Source organism: Periplaneta americana, chromosome 2 (assembly GCF_040183065.1).
Source record: "Periplaneta americana isolate PAMFEO1 chromosome 2, P.americana_PAMFEO1_priV1, whole genome shotgun sequence".
Classification (NCBI taxonomy): domain Eukaryota; kingdom Metazoa; phylum Arthropoda; class Insecta; order Blattodea; family Blattidae; genus Periplaneta; species Periplaneta americana.
Window position 1 is genome coordinate 110,085,424 of NC_091118.1, and position 22,528 is coordinate 110,107,951.

Sequence of the window (22,528 nt, forward strand, 5' to 3'; positions counted from 1 at the left end):
TTCCTTCTGTGTATTTATATCTTTCTTGCTTCCCTTCCCTCCCTTCCCCTCTTTTCCTTTTTCTTAACTCCTAGCCTCTTGTCTTCTCTATTTCCGTTCTTCTTTATCCATCTATTATGTTGTATTTTCTCTCATTTGTTTATTTTCTCCCCTCCTAGCTTTTTTTAAATTCCTTTTCCTTCGAGACTTTTTTTCCCTTCTGTGTATTTGTGTCTTTCTTGCTTTCCTCTCTTCCCCTCTTTTCCTTTTTCTTAACTCCTAGCCTCTTGTCTTCTCTCTTTCCGTTCTTCTTTATCCATCTATTATGTTGCATTTCCTCTCATTTGTTTATTTTCTCCCCTCCTAGCTTTTTTTAAATTCCTTTTCCTTCGAGACTTTTTTCCTTCTGTGTATTTGTGTCTTTCTTGCTTCTTTCCCTTTCTCTTAACTCATAGCCTCTTGTTTTCTCTTTTTCCGTTCTTCTTTATCCATCTATTTCGTTTATTTTCTCCCCTCCTAGCTTTTTTTAATTTCCTTTTCCTTCGAGTCTTTTGTCTAGCTTAATTATTTCATTTTTATTTCCCTCTTTTTCTTCTTTCTTTCCTTCGTTCTATCTTCATCACTTCTACTATCTCAGTCTATTTCTTATCTTCTTACTTCGGTATTTTTTCCATTTCATTATCTCTCTCTACCTTTTCTTCTCTTTTAATTTTTGTCAACCTTTTTCTCTTTCTTTCCTTCGCTCGTTGCTTGTCCACTTATTCTTTCTTTTGCTCCTGTCGTCTTTTCATTCTTCCACTTACTTTTCCCCACTCTTTAATTTTCATTTCGTTCCCTTCGTTCATATTCTTTCTTCTCCTCCCTTCGCCATCTTTATTAGTTTTCTCTTCCTTCCTCCGTTCTCTCCGTCGCTCCCGCCCGCTCCCTTCCCCTTCACTTGTTGCAAGTCTCGTGGTCTGTTCTGTACTTCTCTCACTCGCAGGTTCTGCGCGCCGCGCGCCAGTCTGCTCACCATGGGGGCCGCGTGGTGCAGGGACCGGGTTGCCGCTTCGCACGGCTCCAAGAACCCGCTCGACAGAGTCATCGTGCAGTGCGTCAGCCAGGTAATACTTCAGAATGATCGTTAAATGAACAACTATCTTGTCTGGTGTAATACACCTAGCTGGATGGATATTGCAATACATGTGCGTTGCGTGTGCTCCTCAGTGGGTGGAACCAGTCAGAAGCTCATAACCGCTGTACAACGCTCAGTTTGAATAACCGTAACAACAAACACATGGAAAATATTATCTTGCACTCCTCGAGATTTTAACCTCTGTTTCGATGCAAAGCACAGTCGGCTTATGGTCCGACTGTAACAAGAAAAGTAATGATGATAATGATTACATAATAGTAATGGTGATGGCTGTTATAATAATAATAATAATAATAATAATAATAATAATAATAATAATAATAATAATAATACACTGTGTGATCAAGTGGTAACATTCTTGACTGCAAATCAACCGGTCCCGACTTGCTTACTGATAGCAAAGTGATAATGTATGTATTTCCTTCCATTAGCAGCTAAGTGTGTTTCCATTGTTTCGTATTTGTTGTGTTTTGATTTAAGCACTAGTCTTGCGCCATGGTGATAGCATTATTATGGAGTTCTGTTTCTGGTGTATTCGTAGGACCTAGGCTAATGTTAGTTGAAAGTCCTTGAAACAGTGTAGTCGGAACGTGCCGAAGTTTACCAATTTATTATTGTTGTGCAGGATTTGAAACTTGGATCTCGTTACAGATTACATACGAGAATGACGTCTGATTTGTGTTGCGTTATTTCATGATGAAATGAAAGAGAGATGATATAACTACGAATATACAGGCGGCACACATTAAGTATAGGCTACCTATAATATTACGTTTCATACACTACATTTCGACAATTCCACTCAATAAATATTTCACGTCAAATTGTGCGTTTGATATCTCGGTCAACAAAAAATGTAGTTGTGACTATATCTGGCAGATGATTACACGAATGCGTGTCGCTGTACTGCCAATATCTGGAAAAATAAACGAGTTTTCCTAAAGTCGAGAATCACTGGCACGTTAGATTTGGTTTGTTCAAGCTTTTGCTATGCCTTGCATATATGTTTTTTTGGTAGATATGCCTTACAAAGCGAGTTTTCGTAAGGTCTAGGATCAGTGACAGATTAGGTTGGCTTATTCAGGCTTTTGGTGTGCCTTTTACAGTGGGTGGACAACGAATTCAGAATTAAAAAAAATGTTGTACCAAACCTCATAGCCCTCTGGTGGCAAATAACTAATTTACCATCATAATCATGTCAAAAGGGATGTTTCGTATTCATTTTCTGACTGTGTTCTGGTGATCAGCATGTTGGCTTCAAGATCTCGATGTCTTGGGTTCGATTCCCAGGCTCGGCTCTTGGGGAATTCTCCTTGATGAAAACTTCCCGGGTGTCTAAATAGTCTGGAAATGTGTATGATTGCGAGTGTTACGGGTTATTAACTGACATGTCTTCAAATAAAATCCAATAGGCCTATATCAGACTGTCACTGGGCACAAACCTGGACACATGTTTAACGTCACATTATTGGCAATTAATGCCATCTGTCAGCTCAAGCAGAAAGTCCTAAGAAATATTGAGAGAGTTAACAACTTGTTATATTCATTTGCACTAGATGTGTATAATATTCTTGAAAATAAGATTATAATAACAAATTCCTAATTCGATGTCCACCCACTGTACGTGTTTTGTTTGATAGGTAGATAGATGTACTCTAGACCATATCGAAGAAAAGATGTACCCAGGACCGAAGGAAAGAATGCTTTCCCACATAGTGCAACATCGTGGTGGTAACACTGAGTTACGTGATCATTTGTGTGTGAAAATGTCGGAGAAAATCATCGGTCTAGTACAACGAGCACAGAATGCATAGAGTAGATATAAACAGCTTGGAGGTGAAGCCGCTTTTGTGGACAGTCGCCATTATGATGCTACCAAAACATTGCGCTCCCGGTTAGCACATGGGCAGTTGATTGTGATGTTGCATCGTTGTTTTAATTAATAAATTAACTAATTTCAATATGCCTACATGTTCTGCGTATGGCTGCACAAACAGGTTTCCAAAAAAAATTCCTGGAATAACTTTTCACGGGTAAATATGCATGTGTGAAATGTACTTATTACCGGTAGGCTAGATACGGTAATGAATGATTTAGCCTAAGTTAGTCGGTTAGATTCGTATTGTTCACGTATTTGTTTGATTAAGAGAAAGGATTAGTGTATTGATATTATTGTAATTAATTTTTATAATCACGAAATCAGACATGCTTTGCAGACTTAGCATTTACGAGCGAAGCTAACCTAACAACCCATGTTGGAAGTTTGTGTCGAGTGTTATAGAAAACTGGTGTACCGAGGTTTCTCTTAAACCGAATGCACGTATTCGTTTGATGAAGAAAAAGAAATAGTGTATTAATATTATTGTAATTAATTTTTATAATCACGAAATCAGACTTATGCTTTACAGACTTAGTAGCTTCATTAATTCGGTCGTGAACTGACTTGACCCACTTGGTAATAAAACTTCACTTTTGTTCGCCGTTATAATCTAATTATATACTATAAACGAAGAGCCTATCAAATATTATATGGTTAAGAGCATTCCATTTTTTCTTTAAACAAAATCGGGACATCTATACGAAATACTGGCAAAAGGAAGAGAATGATAATTTGCATTAAGAAGCAAGTTTCATTATTAAATCGAAGCAAATGGATCAACCTATAAAAGTAATTATTATAGGGTAGCATTTTTATTGGACTAGTAGCAAAATAAGGTCAAACTGTTATTTTCCTTTTTTATCATTATTGTTTGTTTAACCTTCCAGATTATCTATTAAATACCATACTGCAATTTGAAGAGCTGCCAATTTAAATAACCTGTATATATGTGATTTATCGATGACAGTTTCGTAATTTTTGCTAAAAATACGTGCATAGCGATTCTGTATTACGAAACAAACAAGAAAGTGTGAGTCCTACAAGAAATTAGGGACATATGGAATTCTTACTATCATAAGATCTTCTATAACGTAATAGCTATTTTGCAATGTTTTGGTAGCAACAAGATGGCGTCAGGTCCATCAAACCGGCTTCACTCCGTCCAATGGTATTAAGATGCTAGTGTCTACTCTATTGTATTCTGTGCTCGTTGGTCTAGTAGGTATATAAGAAATGAATGGGTCGGGCTGAGTGGTTTTGTAGCTTCCGCAGTGATCACATCGTGTCTGCAGGGTGATATGTTACAATTTTGAGGTTATGTTAAATTATTTGAGTACTTTTTTCCTTTCTTGATGTGGTACGTAGCGAGATAGAAATTTCACCGGATATAATAATAAAATAATAATAATAATAATAATAATAATAATAATAATAATAATAAAATAATAATAATAATAATAGTGTAGGCTTAATATTAAAAATATTTTTTGTTTAGTGTTGAGAATGTTACAAAGCAAACGGAACCATTCAGCGTGTAATTTCTCATCAGACTTGCCTCGACTCTTCACAGGAACATACTTGACCAAAATGTCATCAGCTTGGGGAAATATTAAATGTAATCTCTGAATTTCCACCATATTATGAATATCTTTTTCCGGTTCTTGAATAAACAAGTAATGACAAACATGGCAGCAGATCACAACAACTAAGACATTATATTGTGCAAAAGTCGAAGAAAATTATATGAGTACATTGTACTCATAGATGTTGCTATTTCTTGTACTACTAACAAGCAAGTAAAAGAACACAGAAGATATTTAAGGTTACGCAATAGTGAGCACTGAGAAATGAAATTCAGAAGACTAGGAAGCAGAAAAGAGTTGCAGTGATTGCAGTCATTTTTCTACAAGAGAATTTCGTATTATTCTGCTTTATTGTGTGTGAATTCTTCTTCACTTATTCTCAGTCATTTGTTACTAACAACACGATAGCGAGCGTAAATGGTAAAGAGATATTTTATTTCATGAAGTATTTGCAGTATCTGTTCCATTTGTCGAAATAATATCCTTGAGGATATGCTTCAATAATAATTAATTATTGATGATTGTAATAAAAAACACTAGTTGGATTAATAAATAAGAGAAAATGACGTCATTTCAAACAACACACACTAGTAGTTAAAACGTAAATTTGTAACCTTGTAGTGTTGCTCAGGAAGATAATCTTTGACGTCAAAATGTTCAACAACAATAATAACAACAATAAGAAGTTTACTTTCTTCTTTCACAACATTCATTTGTCTATTTAGCAACTTACGTTGAAAATTTGCAATTCATTGTTAATGTGAGGTTACCGATTTCGTCACATGAGGATGAATCCAGCAACTATACTTAGTTCCATAATGTCTGACAGGCGACGTAAATATTGCCGACAGAGAAGGAGAGAAGTATAATTGCTACTGAACCATTGACAGAGGTCTCATTTCACGCTTATTTTGAAGTTGGGCGGTCTGACGTGTTCTACCACTGCCCAACTTCAAGATAAGCTTGAAATTAAACCTCTGTCATTGGCTCAATAGCAATTAGACTTCCCTCCTCCTCTGCCGGCAATGTTTACACTCCTGTCAGACATTATGGAACTAAGTATGGACATTTGTAAGATAGTTTTCATGCTGCAGTGTAATTTTAGGTACAATTGAAGGGTTCAGAGCCATAATGGGCCAAGCGCCATTTATTAAAAACGGAGAAAGCAAGGGTTAAAGTTAAGTGAATACCATAGTTTAATGAAGATTTACATATCATTTAGTTTTAATGTGTATACTTTATATTACTTGCTATAAGTTTCCATTGAATTATGGTAATAACTTCATTTTAACCCTTATTTTCTACGATTTTAGTAAATGACGCTTGGCCCACTATGGTTCTGAACCCTTCAATTGTGACTACTACAGAGAACACTGGTGTGGTGATCATTTTATGGGATTTATACAGAACATTAGAAAAATAAGAGTAAATAGCAAGAGTAACGGCAACTATAAAAGGAACAAAAATTCTTTACCCACTTTTGACGTATCTTGTAGTGTTTTTATATATGAAAAAATATGATGTTTTTAATTTAAATAGTATCGTAACTATTCTGCGAAACAGCTGAACATATCAACGATTCATGACTTGTTGTTAGGGTACGGGACTATCCAAGCAGTTACGTAAAGACACTAAAAAAGACAATGTTTTTTGAGTGAGTGCCTGACCTTCAAGAGGGTGGTAGTAGAGTAATGGATAGGAGACGGTAAACATCTCTCAAAATGACGATTGTGCTGTTTTATCATTAAGATTAAGTAAAGATGTAAATAATTGCATATTATTAAACCAAACTATGTTTACAGTTTTCTTGCATTGAATAAATAACATTCAAAGATAACAACATTATACTGTAGTTACTGTCTAACATCAGGCAGAGTCTTTGGTGCTGCCTGGCTGGCTATTCAAGGGCTGGACCCAGGGAGTGATCTAAGCACGTTTATTTTGACTCATTGTGCACCTATATGCGTTGATGGTTCTAGTTCGACAGGTGGCCAAATTATGATTCGTGAATCCGATACTGACAGGTATGCCATCCTGACAGCCAGGTACCATCTTCGGATGAATACCTGGTAAATTCTAGGCCCCTGAGCCCGAAATCCTTAAATTATGTGTTAGCATCGGGATCAGTACTAGCCCCAAGACTTCACCCCAGCCTGTTGTTAACTATTGTAGATGATAGATGAAATGAGGGGAGATAGAGTGTGTTAGTGCAATGGAAGAGGATAACGGGAGTATACCGAGAAGAGTCCTTCTGCAACGACTATCTTGTCCACCAGAAATTCCTTCATGACCAGGCCGGAAATCGAACTCGGGCCGCCTTAATGGAAGATCAGTGCAGTAGCGCTGAGCCACAGAGCCAGCTTTTAGCAATGGAAAGAATGATTAAAATAGTTACACTTCTTTAAAAAATAACATAATAGGAATTAAAATAACAGATGTAAACAAAGCAAATGTTTTTGTGTACATCAGCGAGCTGAGGTTGACTGATTTTACAAAACTCTTTAGAAGGCATAGGATATACTTCCTTTCACGAGAAGTCTAATCTTGTAGGCGTTTGAATGTTCTGTCCTTTGAGAAAACATATTAGCTCAATATACTGAAGAATGATAGACACATAGTAGAAGTGAGGAAAAAAATCATAGAAATATTCAGTTCTCAATAATTTTATTTATTATCTATCGCAATATTTGCACTTACGTTATGACAATATTTATCAGCAGGCTTATTCCGTCACTTGAAGGGAAGTACGAAATAACATCATAAGAATTCTTAGATGTCAGAGAAAACACTTTTTTAAAGAGAAGGCTATTACAATTTGAAACCAATATATAATTTATTTATTTCTTCCTGTAACCACTACAGGTTGCCATTGACAAAGAGTACCATAATACAATAAATAGAGTAAATGCCTTGAGGCTTAGTGATACATTGTTGTTAGAGTGAAAAATAACAATTTGAATTAGATTGAAACACATGATAATAAACGAAGTAACGTCAAAAAGATGTGAATTAAAGTCATGGTCCATATGTATGATGCCTGAAAATAGCTATTGATCCTTTGAGTGTTGCAATTGAAGAGTCCACTGCAAGCATAAGACATATCGCGAGCTTGGTTTGACAAGGTTCTAACTGACAAAATCAGTGAAATTGAGATTGTGTACTCATAACCTTTCATTCAATCAGATCTTTATAAGAAACTGATTTTTATTGTTATCTGTCGAAAAACAAAGAAATTAGTACTGTGCCATAGTTCTATCTGCAATGAAATTGCTTATTTTTTTAATTTGACAAGGTTGTAACTACAAAATAATAGCTCATGCTTTTGTTCTGCTGTGTTGGCGGTTTAAAAGCGCATTCCTGTTACTGAAACGTTCTTGGTTATCTACTCATTGTTGGATACTCGTATAAATAATTTTTCCTGAAGTGACTCTATTTATGTTCTGTAAGATTGAATCTTATAATACAGTCATGAGTGAAAATAAATCCCAGCAAGATATTTTCTTGAACAGTGATTCAGATGATTTCGTCCTACCTACTTCTACCGAGGCCAACCAGTAGTGATGAAAATACTGCTAAGTAATAAATTGAATTATTTCTGTAACTACAGTGTATCTAAAAAATCGAACCAGTTAACAATATTCGTAAGAATAAAATTTGTATAAGTGTCATAGTTATCCATTAGACATTGTTGTCGCATACCACAATCCGGAATAAAATTAGTTTTCTTTTAGAGTAACCTTAATTATCAGCCCTTTTTAGCATATCACATAATGTTATAATGGTGTTATTTAAAATTTTGTATGCACAGTGTGCTCAATAAATTATTTGTATTACTATTTTCTGTTACTGTTATAAATGTGTTACTTCTTGACTAACAGGAACATATCAAGGATTTTTCAGCAACTGTAAAGATATTAAATTAGGCCCTACAAGACTGTTCTATTCTCCCAAACTAGCTACTGTGAAGTTCACAAAAACATAGGCCTTATCATGAAATCAAATACAAATTAACCCATGAGACAGATGAACAAAAGAAGTTGCTAATATCAATTTCAATGAACACAGAGGAGTGTTGAAGCCTGTTCCACAGCATCAATACGTATTTTGAATATCAAACCAAAAAACCAAAATAAGAAGATTGAACTATCAGATTTGGAAAAAGGACATCAAAGCAGCGATCCCTTTCATGGCACTGCAAGACAAGTTACTACTCAGCAACCCACTTAGTACAGACTAAATACATTTTTGTTTGAAATAGTGTCACAATCCAATATTATTTTATAGTTTATACCATAATGTTCCTTTTTCAACATAGATTTAAGGTGTTTTAATTTTTTTGTCCTTATAATCTGGAGTTGTAACTAACACATTTTTTTGAATAGTGATTAAAAAGTTAGTTTGACAAGGTTCTACGTGCACTTACACCTTTGTAACTTTCCTGAAGCGTCAAGTTTAAAGTGACAACGTTCTAACTGCATTTTCGCTACCTCAGATTCTACGATTTAAAAAGAAATTTTTAAAAGAGAATTCATTAAAACTACTTTCCATTGATATCTAAGAAGGTATAAAAAATTATTTCGAAAAATATTCATGAATAAAAAAGTTATAGTATAATGAAACTTTAAACTCAATTTTCTCAGAATAATGGTTTTTGCAGTTAGAACCTTGTCAAACCAAGCTAGCGATATATAATGTACATAGAGAGTTATATGGCATTAACACTGATAGTCATTGTCAGAGTAATGATCGGAAAATCTCAGTTAAGCTTTGAGCGCTAAGCATTTCAAACTTTAAATTGCTTCTCCTGCAAAATGTGTTCCAAATGACATCCATCATTCTTGCAGTGGACTGTCCAATTGTTAGATCTCTTAAAATATCTCTATGCAGGCCAAAAGATTTACAGAAGTCGACTAGGAACCGGGGTATGGTCCCACGGGCTCCTATCATTAGTCCCGTAATAACGAATGGATTCCAGATGGTATTTTTCCTTATAAAAATTGATGGAAGGTTCATATATATTCCTTTTTTCCTCGTGTACTTCTTCTGGCTGATGTTCATGCGATTCGAATCTCACAGTAGGGTCTATGATGTAACCTTCAAGAGAGGGAGGTTTAAATGCAATTATGTCGATTCTTCGATTACTGCCCTCACTGGATATGCCGTGTACTCCCTCATATACTGAATAACCTTTGTTCCTTAAGCCAGTTGCTATTATAGATCTTACTGTATGATGCCGCGTATTTCGTAGAAGTTTACCGTGTGGACAGACCCCCAGGACATATAATTTTAATCAGTCGTGGCTGCTCGTAGTTAAGGCGGAACCGCCCCTACAAAAATTTGAAACTATATTTTTTCCATAATGAAATATGACATTTAAGTGAATAGGAAACGTTTCCTATGTTTCTTTGTTAATTCGATAACGAGTAATGACAGTAAACATATTTGCAATTAATTGTTGATATTGATAGATGTTTTTCAGATATGTAGTAGATCGCAGGCTTCAACTACGAATCTGTAATATTACATATCTAACAGAGCTGGGAACCCTGTGGTGGCTGAGTGGTCAGATCTTCAGCCTGTCATACAAACGGCCCGGGTTCGAGTCCCTGTCACCTCTGGAATTTTTCATTAAAAAGTCCATATTGACACTTGTAACGAACAACGTAGAAGTTGTTGGGGTTTTTCTCGGGGTTCTCCTGTTACCCCATATTAGGGTTCTACATCACTCCGTCAACGTTTCTCCATTTAGTCATCATTTCATAGATTCCTCGAACGTCGGCTTGCAACGCATGGAGGGGGCTGGCCTAGGGACGAATAGGGTTACCTGGTCGACACCTGGGTACGCAGCGGACCGTAGTATAGTCAACCGGTGTGGGTTTGGGAATGCGCCTAGCTCGAGTGTTTTTTTAGTAGGTTATTTTACGACGCTTTATCAACATCTTTAGTTATTTAGCGTCTGAATGAGATGAAGGTGATAATGCCGGTGAAATGAGTCCGGGGTTCAGCACCGAAAGTTACCCAGCATTTGCTCAAATTGGGTTGAGGGAAAACCCCGGAAAAAACCTCAACCAGGCAACTTGTCCCAACCTGGAATCGAACCCGGGCCACCTGGTTTCGCGGCCAGACGCGCTGACCGTTACTCCACAGGTGTGGACAGCTCGAGTGTTAGCGCAATAGATCGTGAAAGATCGCAGTGCTGGGTCGTAGTGCCCCCTCCCGAAATTCCATTCCATTACACTCCAATAGAGCTTGGAGATATGGTTTGGATTAGAGTCTGTTGCTTCTTGTCACGAAGGCTCAGACCCCTACGTATTACCAACACCTACAATATTTTACGTCTAGTAGCTTACATTAAAATACACAGAGAGAAAACAAAGAGCGGCTTGACTCCCAGTGCTGAAGCTCTGTCTGCCTTTGTGTCTCTGATGCACTCTACGGTGGGCCATTAATTGACCTTTTAGCAGAAATAACGTGGCAAGATTAAGGAGTATTTTTTGTTAACAGAAAAGATAACCCTTAAAGTTAAATTTATAAAATTTCCTTCAGAGAGCTCCAGCATAAAGCATCATAAGATGTGGTTAATATGCTATGTAGCAAGACTCTGGCGCATGATAAACTCTGACTGTTCTTCCTCCCCCCTGTGATGGACAAAAGTAACTTTACTGTTCTGACTGCCTACTTACGAAAATAAATAGGCAAATAGACGGATAAATTAATATACAATTCCTGAGGCCCCAAACAATTTACAGACGATATGTGCAGCTTTTACAGATGTCATGTCATGTTTTATTTAACGACTTTCACAACTGCAGAGGTTATATCAGCGTCGCCGGATGTGCCGGAATTTTGTCCCGCAGGAGTTCTTTTACATACCAGTAAATCTACTGACATGAGCCTGTCGCATTTAAGCATACTTAAATGTCATCGACCTGGCCCGGGATCGAACCCGCAACCATGGGCATAGAAGGCCAGCGCTATACCAACTCGCCAACCAGATCGACGCTTTTACAGACATTGCGTTATATCTCAGCCGATGAGTGACCGTTAAATTTCAAGCGGCTTACCTTGGTTGTGGGCGTCAGAGTATTAAAAAGCATTACAATCTTTTACTATGTCTTTTTCCCCCTCACCGAAAACTGTGACGTTGCACAGAAGCAGAGATAATTATAATACAAGATCTGTACAGACTACCCGATTTTAAAATCACCTGCCGCGACTGAGTTGAACATAAAGGTAGGCCTACATATTTTCGAAGCTGCAAGTTAGTATTGTATTAACAGCGTCTGTTTCAAATGTCTGTATCATGAATTTCATTGCTATTATTCACACTGCATAAATTTAAAACACCAATACAATTACAATAGTACAGTATAGGTATATTTAGGTTTCTGAAGTTCGTAATTCATAAATTCTACTCTATAACTGGTAGGCTTTTTAAGCAAGTAAAATAAAAGAAATGTTGTGTAACTTCATTAAATGACAAACACGATTATTTACCTTCATATCAAACATAATCAAAGTATAAAACTGTGTTCGATATAAATCTAAAGAAAGAATTAGGCTAATAAAATTAACACCGTGGACAACTTCTAAACCGTAAACAAATAATATAGAACGATATCAAACTCCATGTACTCTTTCAAGAGGCTATTGAAGCGATGTTAAAGCCAAGCCAATGGTGGCAAAATTCGGAACTACGTCTCATGTTATATAGCCCGATCGGTATTACGTGTATTCATTACGCAAACAATAACATTACTAGTATTTTTCAATTACTCCCTAAAGAAGCGTAATGGTTCATCAATTTAAATGAAATTTTTAACCACAATATGCATATCACATGTGGCTTTTGGTTTTACATATGAATATTACTATATTGATTGAACGTTAAACTGAAAACCATTGACAACACATTCCCCCCGCTGCTCGATCTGTTCACATCAACGGACTCACTGTGTCTTTAATATTCAAATGTAACCGCTTAGCCAACTAATCACTCATCAAATGAACGAAGTGGCTAATACATCTACTCTGTCTCCATCTGAAATTGTAAATCGGCTCTTCAGAAAGACGATTTTAAGGCTCAATAATAATAATAATAATAATAATAATAATAATAATAATAATAAATAATAATAATAAAAAATAATACTAATAAAATAATAATAAAATAATAATAATAATAATAATAACAAAATAATAATAATAATAATAAAATAATAATAATAAAAATAATAATAATAATAAAAATAATAATAATAAAATAATAATAATAATAAAATAATAATAATAATAAAATAATAATAATAATAATAATAATAATAATAATAATAATAATAATAATAATAATAATAATAATAATATCTGAATCTTTATGAATCCCGGAAAATTGTCCAGCGCCCTCAAAACTTCTCTCCCATATTTCCCCAAGTTTTATTTTTATTTACATTTTTTCTGTTTTCCGCTTTTTTAAACTTGTACGTACTTACAAATAATGGGTATTCATAATATATGACGTTAAAAATATCAGATTGGCACCACTTACAGCCAATTTATTACCATAATTTCCGTCAGAACACAGATACCACATTCCGACCCAATGCGGCAAACTAAGGAATTAAGGACACAACTTCCGACATAAGAGTTAAACCTTCCTAATTTAAACTATCTTGCAGTATTATAATAACATTTTTAGAAAAACAGTTGTCCTATTGTATGTGAACACAACTCTGCTGCTCTTTATGGAATGTGTAGTTCCGAAAATTAAAATAATCATTTTAAAAATATATTTCCACAGTATTAATTTAGTTCGGATAAACTTTCATGTTCCACTTTAAAATAATATGTCTCTTTTCCTTTTTAAATACTGTTTTCTCCCCTTTTTGAGAGTTCTAAGATCTAAAAAGCCGTCTGGTATTAATTTTAATTGAAACATACATGAAATAGAATTGTGAAATGTAGATTTATATGAAAGCGAAATGAATGAATGAATGAATGAATGAATGAATGAATGAATGAATGAATATGTATGTATGTATGTATGTATGTATGTATGTATGTATGTATGTATGTATGTATGTATGTATGTATGTATGCATCTTTAATATTCTGGAATCTGTTTGCATTACAAGATATGTAATTTGACCTTTTCTCTTGCAATTGAAAATAAACTACAATAATCTCGAGGTTTCCTCATAAGAATCCGGATGTCATCCATCTCACCGTCAGTTACCATGTAGTGTACTATTTAACTATACCAGAGTACACACGGTGCAACTCACATGCTTTTGGTGAGCATGATATCGGGCCTACACAATATCACACCGACAATGAATACAATTCATGTATACTAGGGTTATTTCTTGGTGGACTGTTACGGTCTATAGGAGCTGATGTCTTGGTCAAGTCCATGTCCCCTATGTTATCAGCATTAGGAGAGCTCAGTTCAGTCGGTAGCTGTCAACGGAAGAGTGACTACATGTAAGGTAGGCCTATTCGAGAACATTGTTTTTATCTCCTTGTGGACGACGTCACTGCAGTGCACGGAAGGAATTTTCCGTCCCAGGTGCGTGCACTGCAGCACTCACTTCAAGCTCTTAAATATCTGTCTTCATGCAAAAATCTACAAGGTTATTATTAGTGACAGGCTAAGTATGAAATATCATATTCTAAATCTTAATCATTCCTGGTAGCGGTAAGGGAACAAAGATTTTCATGATTTACGTTGTGTGGAATGCAATTAACGCCAAAATCTTTTCATAGTCCATAATATTTTAATAAATTTTCATATCTCATAAAAATCTTCGCATTTTTTTCATATTCCCACAACTTTTCCCTCTGTTAATATTTCTGGGAATCGGCCTTTCCATACATTATAAAGGAGACAATAGAGACGTCTTCTACAAAACATTTGAAAAACCCGAGCCACCCATTTCACCAACATTCCGGTATTCCCAAGAGCAATTAAAATCTCCAAATTCCCCTTTGAGTCATTGAACTTGTTGCGTGAATGAATTCGAGAAACCAAAACAAAACATGCGATTCTTATTCCATCTTCTTTTAAGGGTACTTGTACGTGAGTGGCGATATGTAATATAGCAAATTTACCAAAGTTCTCATTCTTCCCACATCCAAAGATTTAACTATATCAAAATGAATTTTTACAGGTTATTTTGAGGATATCAATGGGAGTATTTTGAGCTCAGAAAAATTCACCTAATGTATTATACTGTCTGTCCTAGAGCTATTTAAACAAATATAATTTGATAGAGAATGTTGATGTTTGTACTCAGTACCTTCACTCTGTGCCTTGTTGTATTTGCACCAAGTGCAGCCTATCTATTTCATCGTCGGTAAGCCGGCCACGTCCACCAATAAATTTGCCATCTGGAAGCTTTTTTCCTTTGAGATCTTTTTTCAATTTTCTCAAACGTGTGCCTAATCTCTTCTGGACGTGGCCTACACATTCAATTTTTTCTATTTTGATCTCACCATAGGGTTTGGCTTCGCACACAGTTTTGTAGGCTTTGGAATCCCCATCCCCGAGATACTGTGTATATTTCACACCATACTTCTCTGACCTCTGAAATATTTTCAATGCCCCCTCTGATTCCATTCCACCACTGAAACCATTGAAGTTTTTCATGCACTTCATGAGTATTATTTCCCAAGTTACAACCAGGACAGTATTTTGATAGACACTCCATGGCAATTACCTTGCCAGTGTCTACAGATGTGACAGTGACCACACCATTGAGTGAGGTGTGTCCTCTTTTTTGCCAAGAAGCATCCAATGCAACACTTATATTATTATAGTCACCACCATTAATTTCCACAGATTCTTGAACAGCGTTTTTCATGCTCTTATTGCAAACTTCTAACAAGCTTTCAAGTAAGGTTTTATTGTACCTGTCAAACCGTGGGGGTGGTGGCAAGTCCATGACAGCACAGAAGGTTTGTGCAGCTTTGTGACCCTTTCCGATACATCTCATAGCATACGCTAACCTCACATTTGTGTTGTAGATTCTCTTCTTGATTAGCCCTGATGAATAACCTGATTCATTCATCCTACAAGAATTGCATTTGACGATTAATTTTGATGCAATTCCCTTCCTTCCATTTATGTCCTCAACCAACTCAAGATTTCCATTTTCTCCACACTCATTGCACTTTGCAATTTTTTATAAGTTTAGTCAAAGCTGGCAACTCAAACACTACACAACCACTTACATAAACACTATCACTATTTACATTGTCATTCAGATAATCTAAGGATTTATCACCTAAATATTTCAGTTTCTTCTTGGATGCACATGGTCTAATCGTCATAAGCGCATTTTTAGTTGAATTATTTGAAGTTGCAGGCTCATTATCTTTCACTCCCCTTGTAAACCGGTTTCCATAGAATTTACGATGACCTACACCGAATCTGGGAGACCTACCCATGCTCAATGCAGAAAATAAACTCTGAAAAATAACTTTAAATTCACACTGCAAATTCACAACAAACTGTTTACAAGTTATTCAGACAATTTTTTCCGCAAAAACTATAAAGGAAATAGCTATCTGCTGTATAATCTATGCAGCCAGCACTCTCACAGGTTAGGCAACACGAAAATACACGTTTACCTCTTTCAAAACATGTACCTAGGACCCGAGAAAATATTATCTTTGAGTTTGACATGAAAAGGGGGCGTGACCAGATGACACCATTTTTTAAAATCCTAAATACGAGGCGAATATGGCTTTAAAGTTATATAAACTATATATATATATTTCTGTACAGAAAGGATTGGAGAATTTTATGACAGAAAAAACAAGAAATTTTTTTTTCGAGATTTTCACGTACAAGTACGTCCAGTGCGAAGTCTTTTCTGTGTTGCCATGTCCAATTTTTATATGAATGTAAATTAATGTTTTAAAAATTTCAAGAAATAATTTTGCTGTCTACTTAATTTCTTTTATTTTTGCAACTTAAAGGATTTCCATCGTACAGATCAATATTAACCGACACGAAGTGTAATCTTTTGCCAGAATATAAAGCAAAGTTATTGTGTTGTATTGTATTGTAACCAGTGTTTAATCAGCCACTGTAAATATATTTATTCTCTTCAGTGCAACAATTGAGTTACCTAATTCTTGCATTCAGGTAAGGCTTTGATGATGCAGAAAAATTGTTTTATCATGCAGATGTATTGTACAAGGTGTCTGACTCAAGCAGTTCATGAATTGTTTTAGGCATCACGCACAACACGACTAGAGTGGACACTTTTCGTCGTTGAAATTCTCTAACTCGCAGCGCTTGTATTTAAGTTATAACAATAATTGGAAACAGCTAAAGTAATAAATAACCATAGACGGGTGGGCTGATTAATATTTGATTCATAATACGATGCGTTTGAGGAAAGAAACATTTATTTTTGATACGCGGGTCTCTCAAGGTAGTTAATGGCTCTCAGTTAGAGTAATGGATATTTTGACTGCCTGTGAGGGTTCGATCCCCAATTCTTATTTTCATACGCTTTAATTTTGAACTCCGATTCCAGGTGATTCTAGAATGTTCTAGTTAAAACTACTTCAAAAAGAAAAGTACCTACAAAAACTGGAATCCTGCCTTTGGTAATCATTCACGTTTCAAATATCTGCAACTCGTGACAGCAAAGTGGAAGATAGCGAGGGAAAAACTGAAAATAACATGTTCCAGCAAGCAGAATACGTCAATATGGTCCAACTCCATGCGGGTTGTCGTCGATCTCGTATGTCGTAGACCATATGGTCTGTCGTAGTCTGAATCCAACGTTTGAAATGAAACAAATTAATCTAAGAGATTGGAGAATATTAAGAAATAATATGGGGACTATAAGAAGAACAAATGACTTAATAAAGCACTATCCAATGGTAAACGCGACAATAGGAAACACTAGAAAGCCGAAAGATAATAAATAATTGATTGTACATGTTTAACATAAAGAAGACAATCGCATGGACGCTAATACATACCTGTGATTCCGCCTGCAAAATCACTGAATACCTCCCACATATTGGGAATGATATTTGGACTGCCTAAACAAAAATAAACAGCTTAAATCAGATACCTGTATTTTATTTGGTAGTATAATTGTATTAAATTTAGACAACACTGTTAATCTCTAAAGCCTTTTTTTAAATAATGGTGTAAACCTGCTCAAAATATTTTAGGAACGAAAATATTTTAGCATTAAAATATTTATTTCATATTTTTATACTTTAAAATTTGACAAATTTTTCTTAATATTGTGCCGGTATCCAGTTATTTTAGGTATGCGAGCTCATTGCTGTTGATCTGACAATATTATACCAGTATTGTCTATTTAAACAAGTTTTCAAATTGTCTACTGTCTTATTATTGTTGTGTGTTCCAGTTATTATTGCTATTGTTGTTACCTACAGTCTGTGAAGCTATAGAATAAAAATGTAATTTTTAAATAAATGTGCATTACTTTTTGAGTGACCCTCGTATTATTATCGCAATGTAAGGCTATCGTATTCAATTAGTCTGGCTGGGCGGAAGAGAAGGTCTGCTGGCCTTAGCTCTGCCAGATTAAATAGACAGACAGACATAAATAAAAAATAATAAATAAATAAATAAATAAATAAATTAGAAAGTAACTAAGTAAGAAAATAAATAAGTAAATAAGCAAATAAATAAATAAATATATATATAAATAAGTAAATAAATAAATACATAAATATATAAATAAATAAATAAATAAATGATGGAATTGTTCCTCACATCCTTAAAAACACCCTAAAATAGAGTAATACGACAGTGAGTAATAAAAATTAAATAATAAAAGTCATAACTAATTTAGTGAAACAAGCTAAACATTGATAGAAGTGGTAGTAATAATATTAATAATAGGATCATGAGATAATTCAATATGTAAACTGTATTATAGGCCTATGCATGAGTATCAACAAAATTGAAAAATTAAAACAACTATTATAGTAAGGAAATTAATTGATAAATTATTCCTTAGTTTATCCTTAAATTCATTTCATATTTGACAGTCTCTGACAATGTTCGATAGGGAATGCATGAAATTTTAAGGTCACCACTTTGAACAAGTTCCTATAAGACAGGTTAATACTCATCATTATGAAATAAAAATATAATTGTGTGCATGCTATTACTCGTATTAATAAAATTTATAGGCCTATGAGTAAAAATACGCGGGAAGTTGCTGATCAGTAACGACACAGTCTACATTGGCCATGCAAGCAGAGTTGAACGCTCGTATATCAATGGATCCACTCAGTTTTACTGGGTGTATATTTTCACATCTTAGATTTGTCGTAGTTTCGATGGAAGACACTTGAAAAGGCGGTCACAACGGCAACAACGGCTAGGGTGCGCAGCATTATATCGCCACATCCTACAGAGTATTCCATAGGTTAAACAGCAGTTCACATATAAGAATCTGCGTGACTACCGTACGCTACACGCAGAGGTTCAGACGGGTAACAAGCCTGCAGTCATTCTATACACATTCCAATGTCAATAGTTCCCCACTTTGCATCCCTGTGTGATTATGGCTTCAAATGAGGAACTAAGTGAACTTCTGCGGGTCTTTATGTAAATGACCCCACATATAAAAATCTAGCAATGTTAGGTCAGGGGTGAAGGGGGGCCATTTCACAGGCCCTTTCTACCAATCAGACATGATATGATATGATATATGATATGATATGAAGAGTTCGCGGGAAAAACTATGAATGTCACAGTTTTCGTAAGATTGATGTTATTATCTAATTCAATGGATCACTGCGAAATTTAATGTTGTTCTTATGAAAAATGGTAAAAAGGAGAATTATCACCACGAATACAGTAATCCTTGCATTTATTTTCTATAGAAACAGCAGTTACAGACTCAATTAGATCATTATCTAATCCTTAACAGAAATGTGACATTCATCGTTTTTCCCGCGAACTCTTCATATGATATATGATATGATATGATATATGATATGATATGATATATGATATGATGTGATATGATATGATGTATGTTTGATGTCAACATTTACATCCATGTAATGTGAACCTCACAATTTTGTATCCGGTGCCACAATTACATTCATTACAGATATAACTACCTTTGTAGACGCTCTTATAATTTAACTTTGGACCCCATTTAAATTGATCAGTATTCCCATCTTTAAAACCTAACAACTTAAATTAGATCATTCAAAATTGACACTTTTACAACTCTGTTCTTGATTTTCAGTTCACTTATATCGAACACACACTGTTTCTAATAATACTTGTTACTAAAACATACTACACCATTGTCCAATATGTTCGTTATTATGTATATTTTTTGTGTATATTCCATTTTCAGATCACACTAATTTTCTACATATTATACTTCACTATCCTAGCTAGCCTCCTCCACCATACTCCTCACCTATTTTCATTATCTCTATCGTTTTACTTAACTTCCTATTACACTCCTCTAATTCATTCAAAATTGACACTTTTATCACTCCGTTCTTGATTTTCAGTTCACTTAGTCTATATCGAACACACACTGTAATTCAGAATATATATAATACAAGCATATCAAACATTTCATGCGTAATTATTTTTGTTATGGTGTGTATCTTTTGGAACATACTACAGATTCGAATTTCGTCCAAGGCGTAGATATTTTTTCATTGTTAATGTGATGTCCTGTGTTATATTAGGTGGATAACCTTCGCTGTGCTGCTGTTCTGTGATGAGAGTTTCGCCGTTTCCGAACGTTTAGTGTAGGTCAAGGAATAATAAAAGAGGAAGAGGACATACAACAGATGCTTGAGATTTCGTAGTGCTGCGATGAGCCCGAGACTAAGAAAGTCAACACAAGCTCAACGAAACCGCTGATTGTCGAGCTGTCGATGAAAAATGTGTATGACTATAAAGCGTTTTATGATGCTAGACCTAATAATAAATAAACCAAATTTCAGATCATATTTCTCTATAGTAGCATTAATAATAATACAGGGACATCATTTAATTTTTACTTCAATTTTTATTGTACCTGAGTTTTTAATGTACTTCACTCCCACCCCTTCTACTAGTAAACTTCCATCCGTCTATCACACAGAACCAAAACCGTATATGCAGTCAGAGTCGCACGATCACAGTAAACAGTAGGCCTACTGAGTGAGTACAGTACGTTCCATAAATATGTTCGCGTTTTCCAGTGACAAAAGAGCTTTCAATATTTTCGCACAGATGACGTCCGTTTGCCTACGTCGCATCCCGGTTTCCCCCACCCGCTTCTGTTCGCCCTTCTGTAAAGGTTAGTGGCTGGACTGTCTTAGCTCTTTTCTTCTTTTTCTTCTTCTTCTTTGACATTCCCGTTTCAGGAGTTAGTCTTTTGTTTCCAGAGTTGCCGGTTATTCCAGTCTCCCACTTGTAGTCCACGTTCTTCCATAGCATTAGCTATGTGAGATTTCCATTTCATAGCTGATCTTCCTCTTCTTCTCTTAACTCTCGGAGAGTACTGTAAAATTTGTTTGGGCCATCGTGTTTCTGACATACGCTCTACATGTCCGTACCAATGGAGTTGTTTGTTTCCCAACTTTTTTGTTACTGAACAATTAATTTCCATTTTGTTCCAGATATGTTGTGTTTTTACTCTGTCTTTTCTTGTAAGTTGTAAACTTCTTCTCATAAAATCCAATTCCACAGTTCTTATTCTATCTCTTGTTTTTATGTGTAATTGGCCACATTTCCACCTATACAACATTATATTTTCTACTATACCTTGAAACATAATTTTTGTACTACCTTTGATATGTTCTTGCTCCATAATAATCCATGTAATATTTTTGTGACCTGTTTACCTAAAGCAATTTTCTGAAAACAATTTCTGTTAAGAATTGGACGTCTACGTAATATTATACAACTATTTAAAATAACTTTAATAAAATGGCCTCGTTAAGTAACTAACTGTCACGTGATTTCCCCCTTTCTACGACTCTGTGACATAACCACATGGACGGACAATAGATAGCATGTCTGAGTAATTTTATCTTTTTGGATCGAGCAGAAGTGGAGATTGAATTTACAGTACGTAAGGTACTCTTTTATAGAGTAGGTACAGAATTATTCCAACATGAGTTGCTAGTACGAAGGATGAAACTGGTAATTGAAATTAGGTACAATAGTCTATAGTGCGATAATATGCACAAAAGAACTGAAGCCTGTATCGAAATGAACGATCACATTTTCAAAAATGTGTTTAAATATCCATATTATTATTATTTTTCAATTTAACTTCATTCTCTATATTGTACGCTAATGTGCTGTAGACAATATACTATGTACACTCCGTAATGAATACGTCGGCATGGATAGCTAAGTTCGTGAGTAAAAACACTTATCGTTAATACTGTAGGCCTACTGTATTTTGATTAAACAAAACCCTAATGAAAATTATCAAACTCAAAATCGCGATATTTCCTAGTTTACGTAAATGGATGAGCTACTTTTCTTCCCTCCTATGCATAGTAAAGTGATTTGTTTGTATTTTAGGCCAATATTGTCGAATTCCAGTTTTAGAAGGGGTAGAAAACGGTGTTTTCGGTTCTCAACAGTTAATCCAAAAGTATAGCCAGGTTAATATTAGAAATGTTAGTAAAAATAAAATGATGTCCCGGTACAAATCATCAACGTCAAGGGTTAAACCATTTCAGTTAGTCCGTTTTTCCAACGTTTTTCTGTCGTCCTACGTTTCTCTTCCCCTTTATATCTGTATAGTTATAAAACTTATAAAGTACGTAGTTTTTATGATTATCTGGTATTTGTATTAAGCGTTGGTGACTTTCTTTATACTTATTTAATTCTTCGCTGTAATTAGAAATGTTCACTTCGTTACGAATTTAGTAATTCCTCTTACGTTTCCTTAAAATATAGCCTGAAAG

At 35.1% G+C, this 22,528-nt stretch overlaps 1 protein-coding gene across 1 annotated transcript in view; it reads left to right on the forward strand.

Annotated features, from left to right (window-relative positions):
- Positions 1-921: 921 nt before the first annotated feature.
- The window catches only part of LOC138694501 (uncharacterized), a 93,196-nt gene continuing 71,589 nt past the window's right edge, over positions 922-22,528 (forward strand). Inside the window, exon 1 of the mRNA XM_069818276.1 lies at positions 922-1,082. Coding sequence (XP_069674377.1) covers positions 993-1,082 — 90 coding nt within the window. The 5' untranslated portion in view covers positions 922-992. The remainder of the gene's footprint in view (positions 1,083-22,528) is intronic.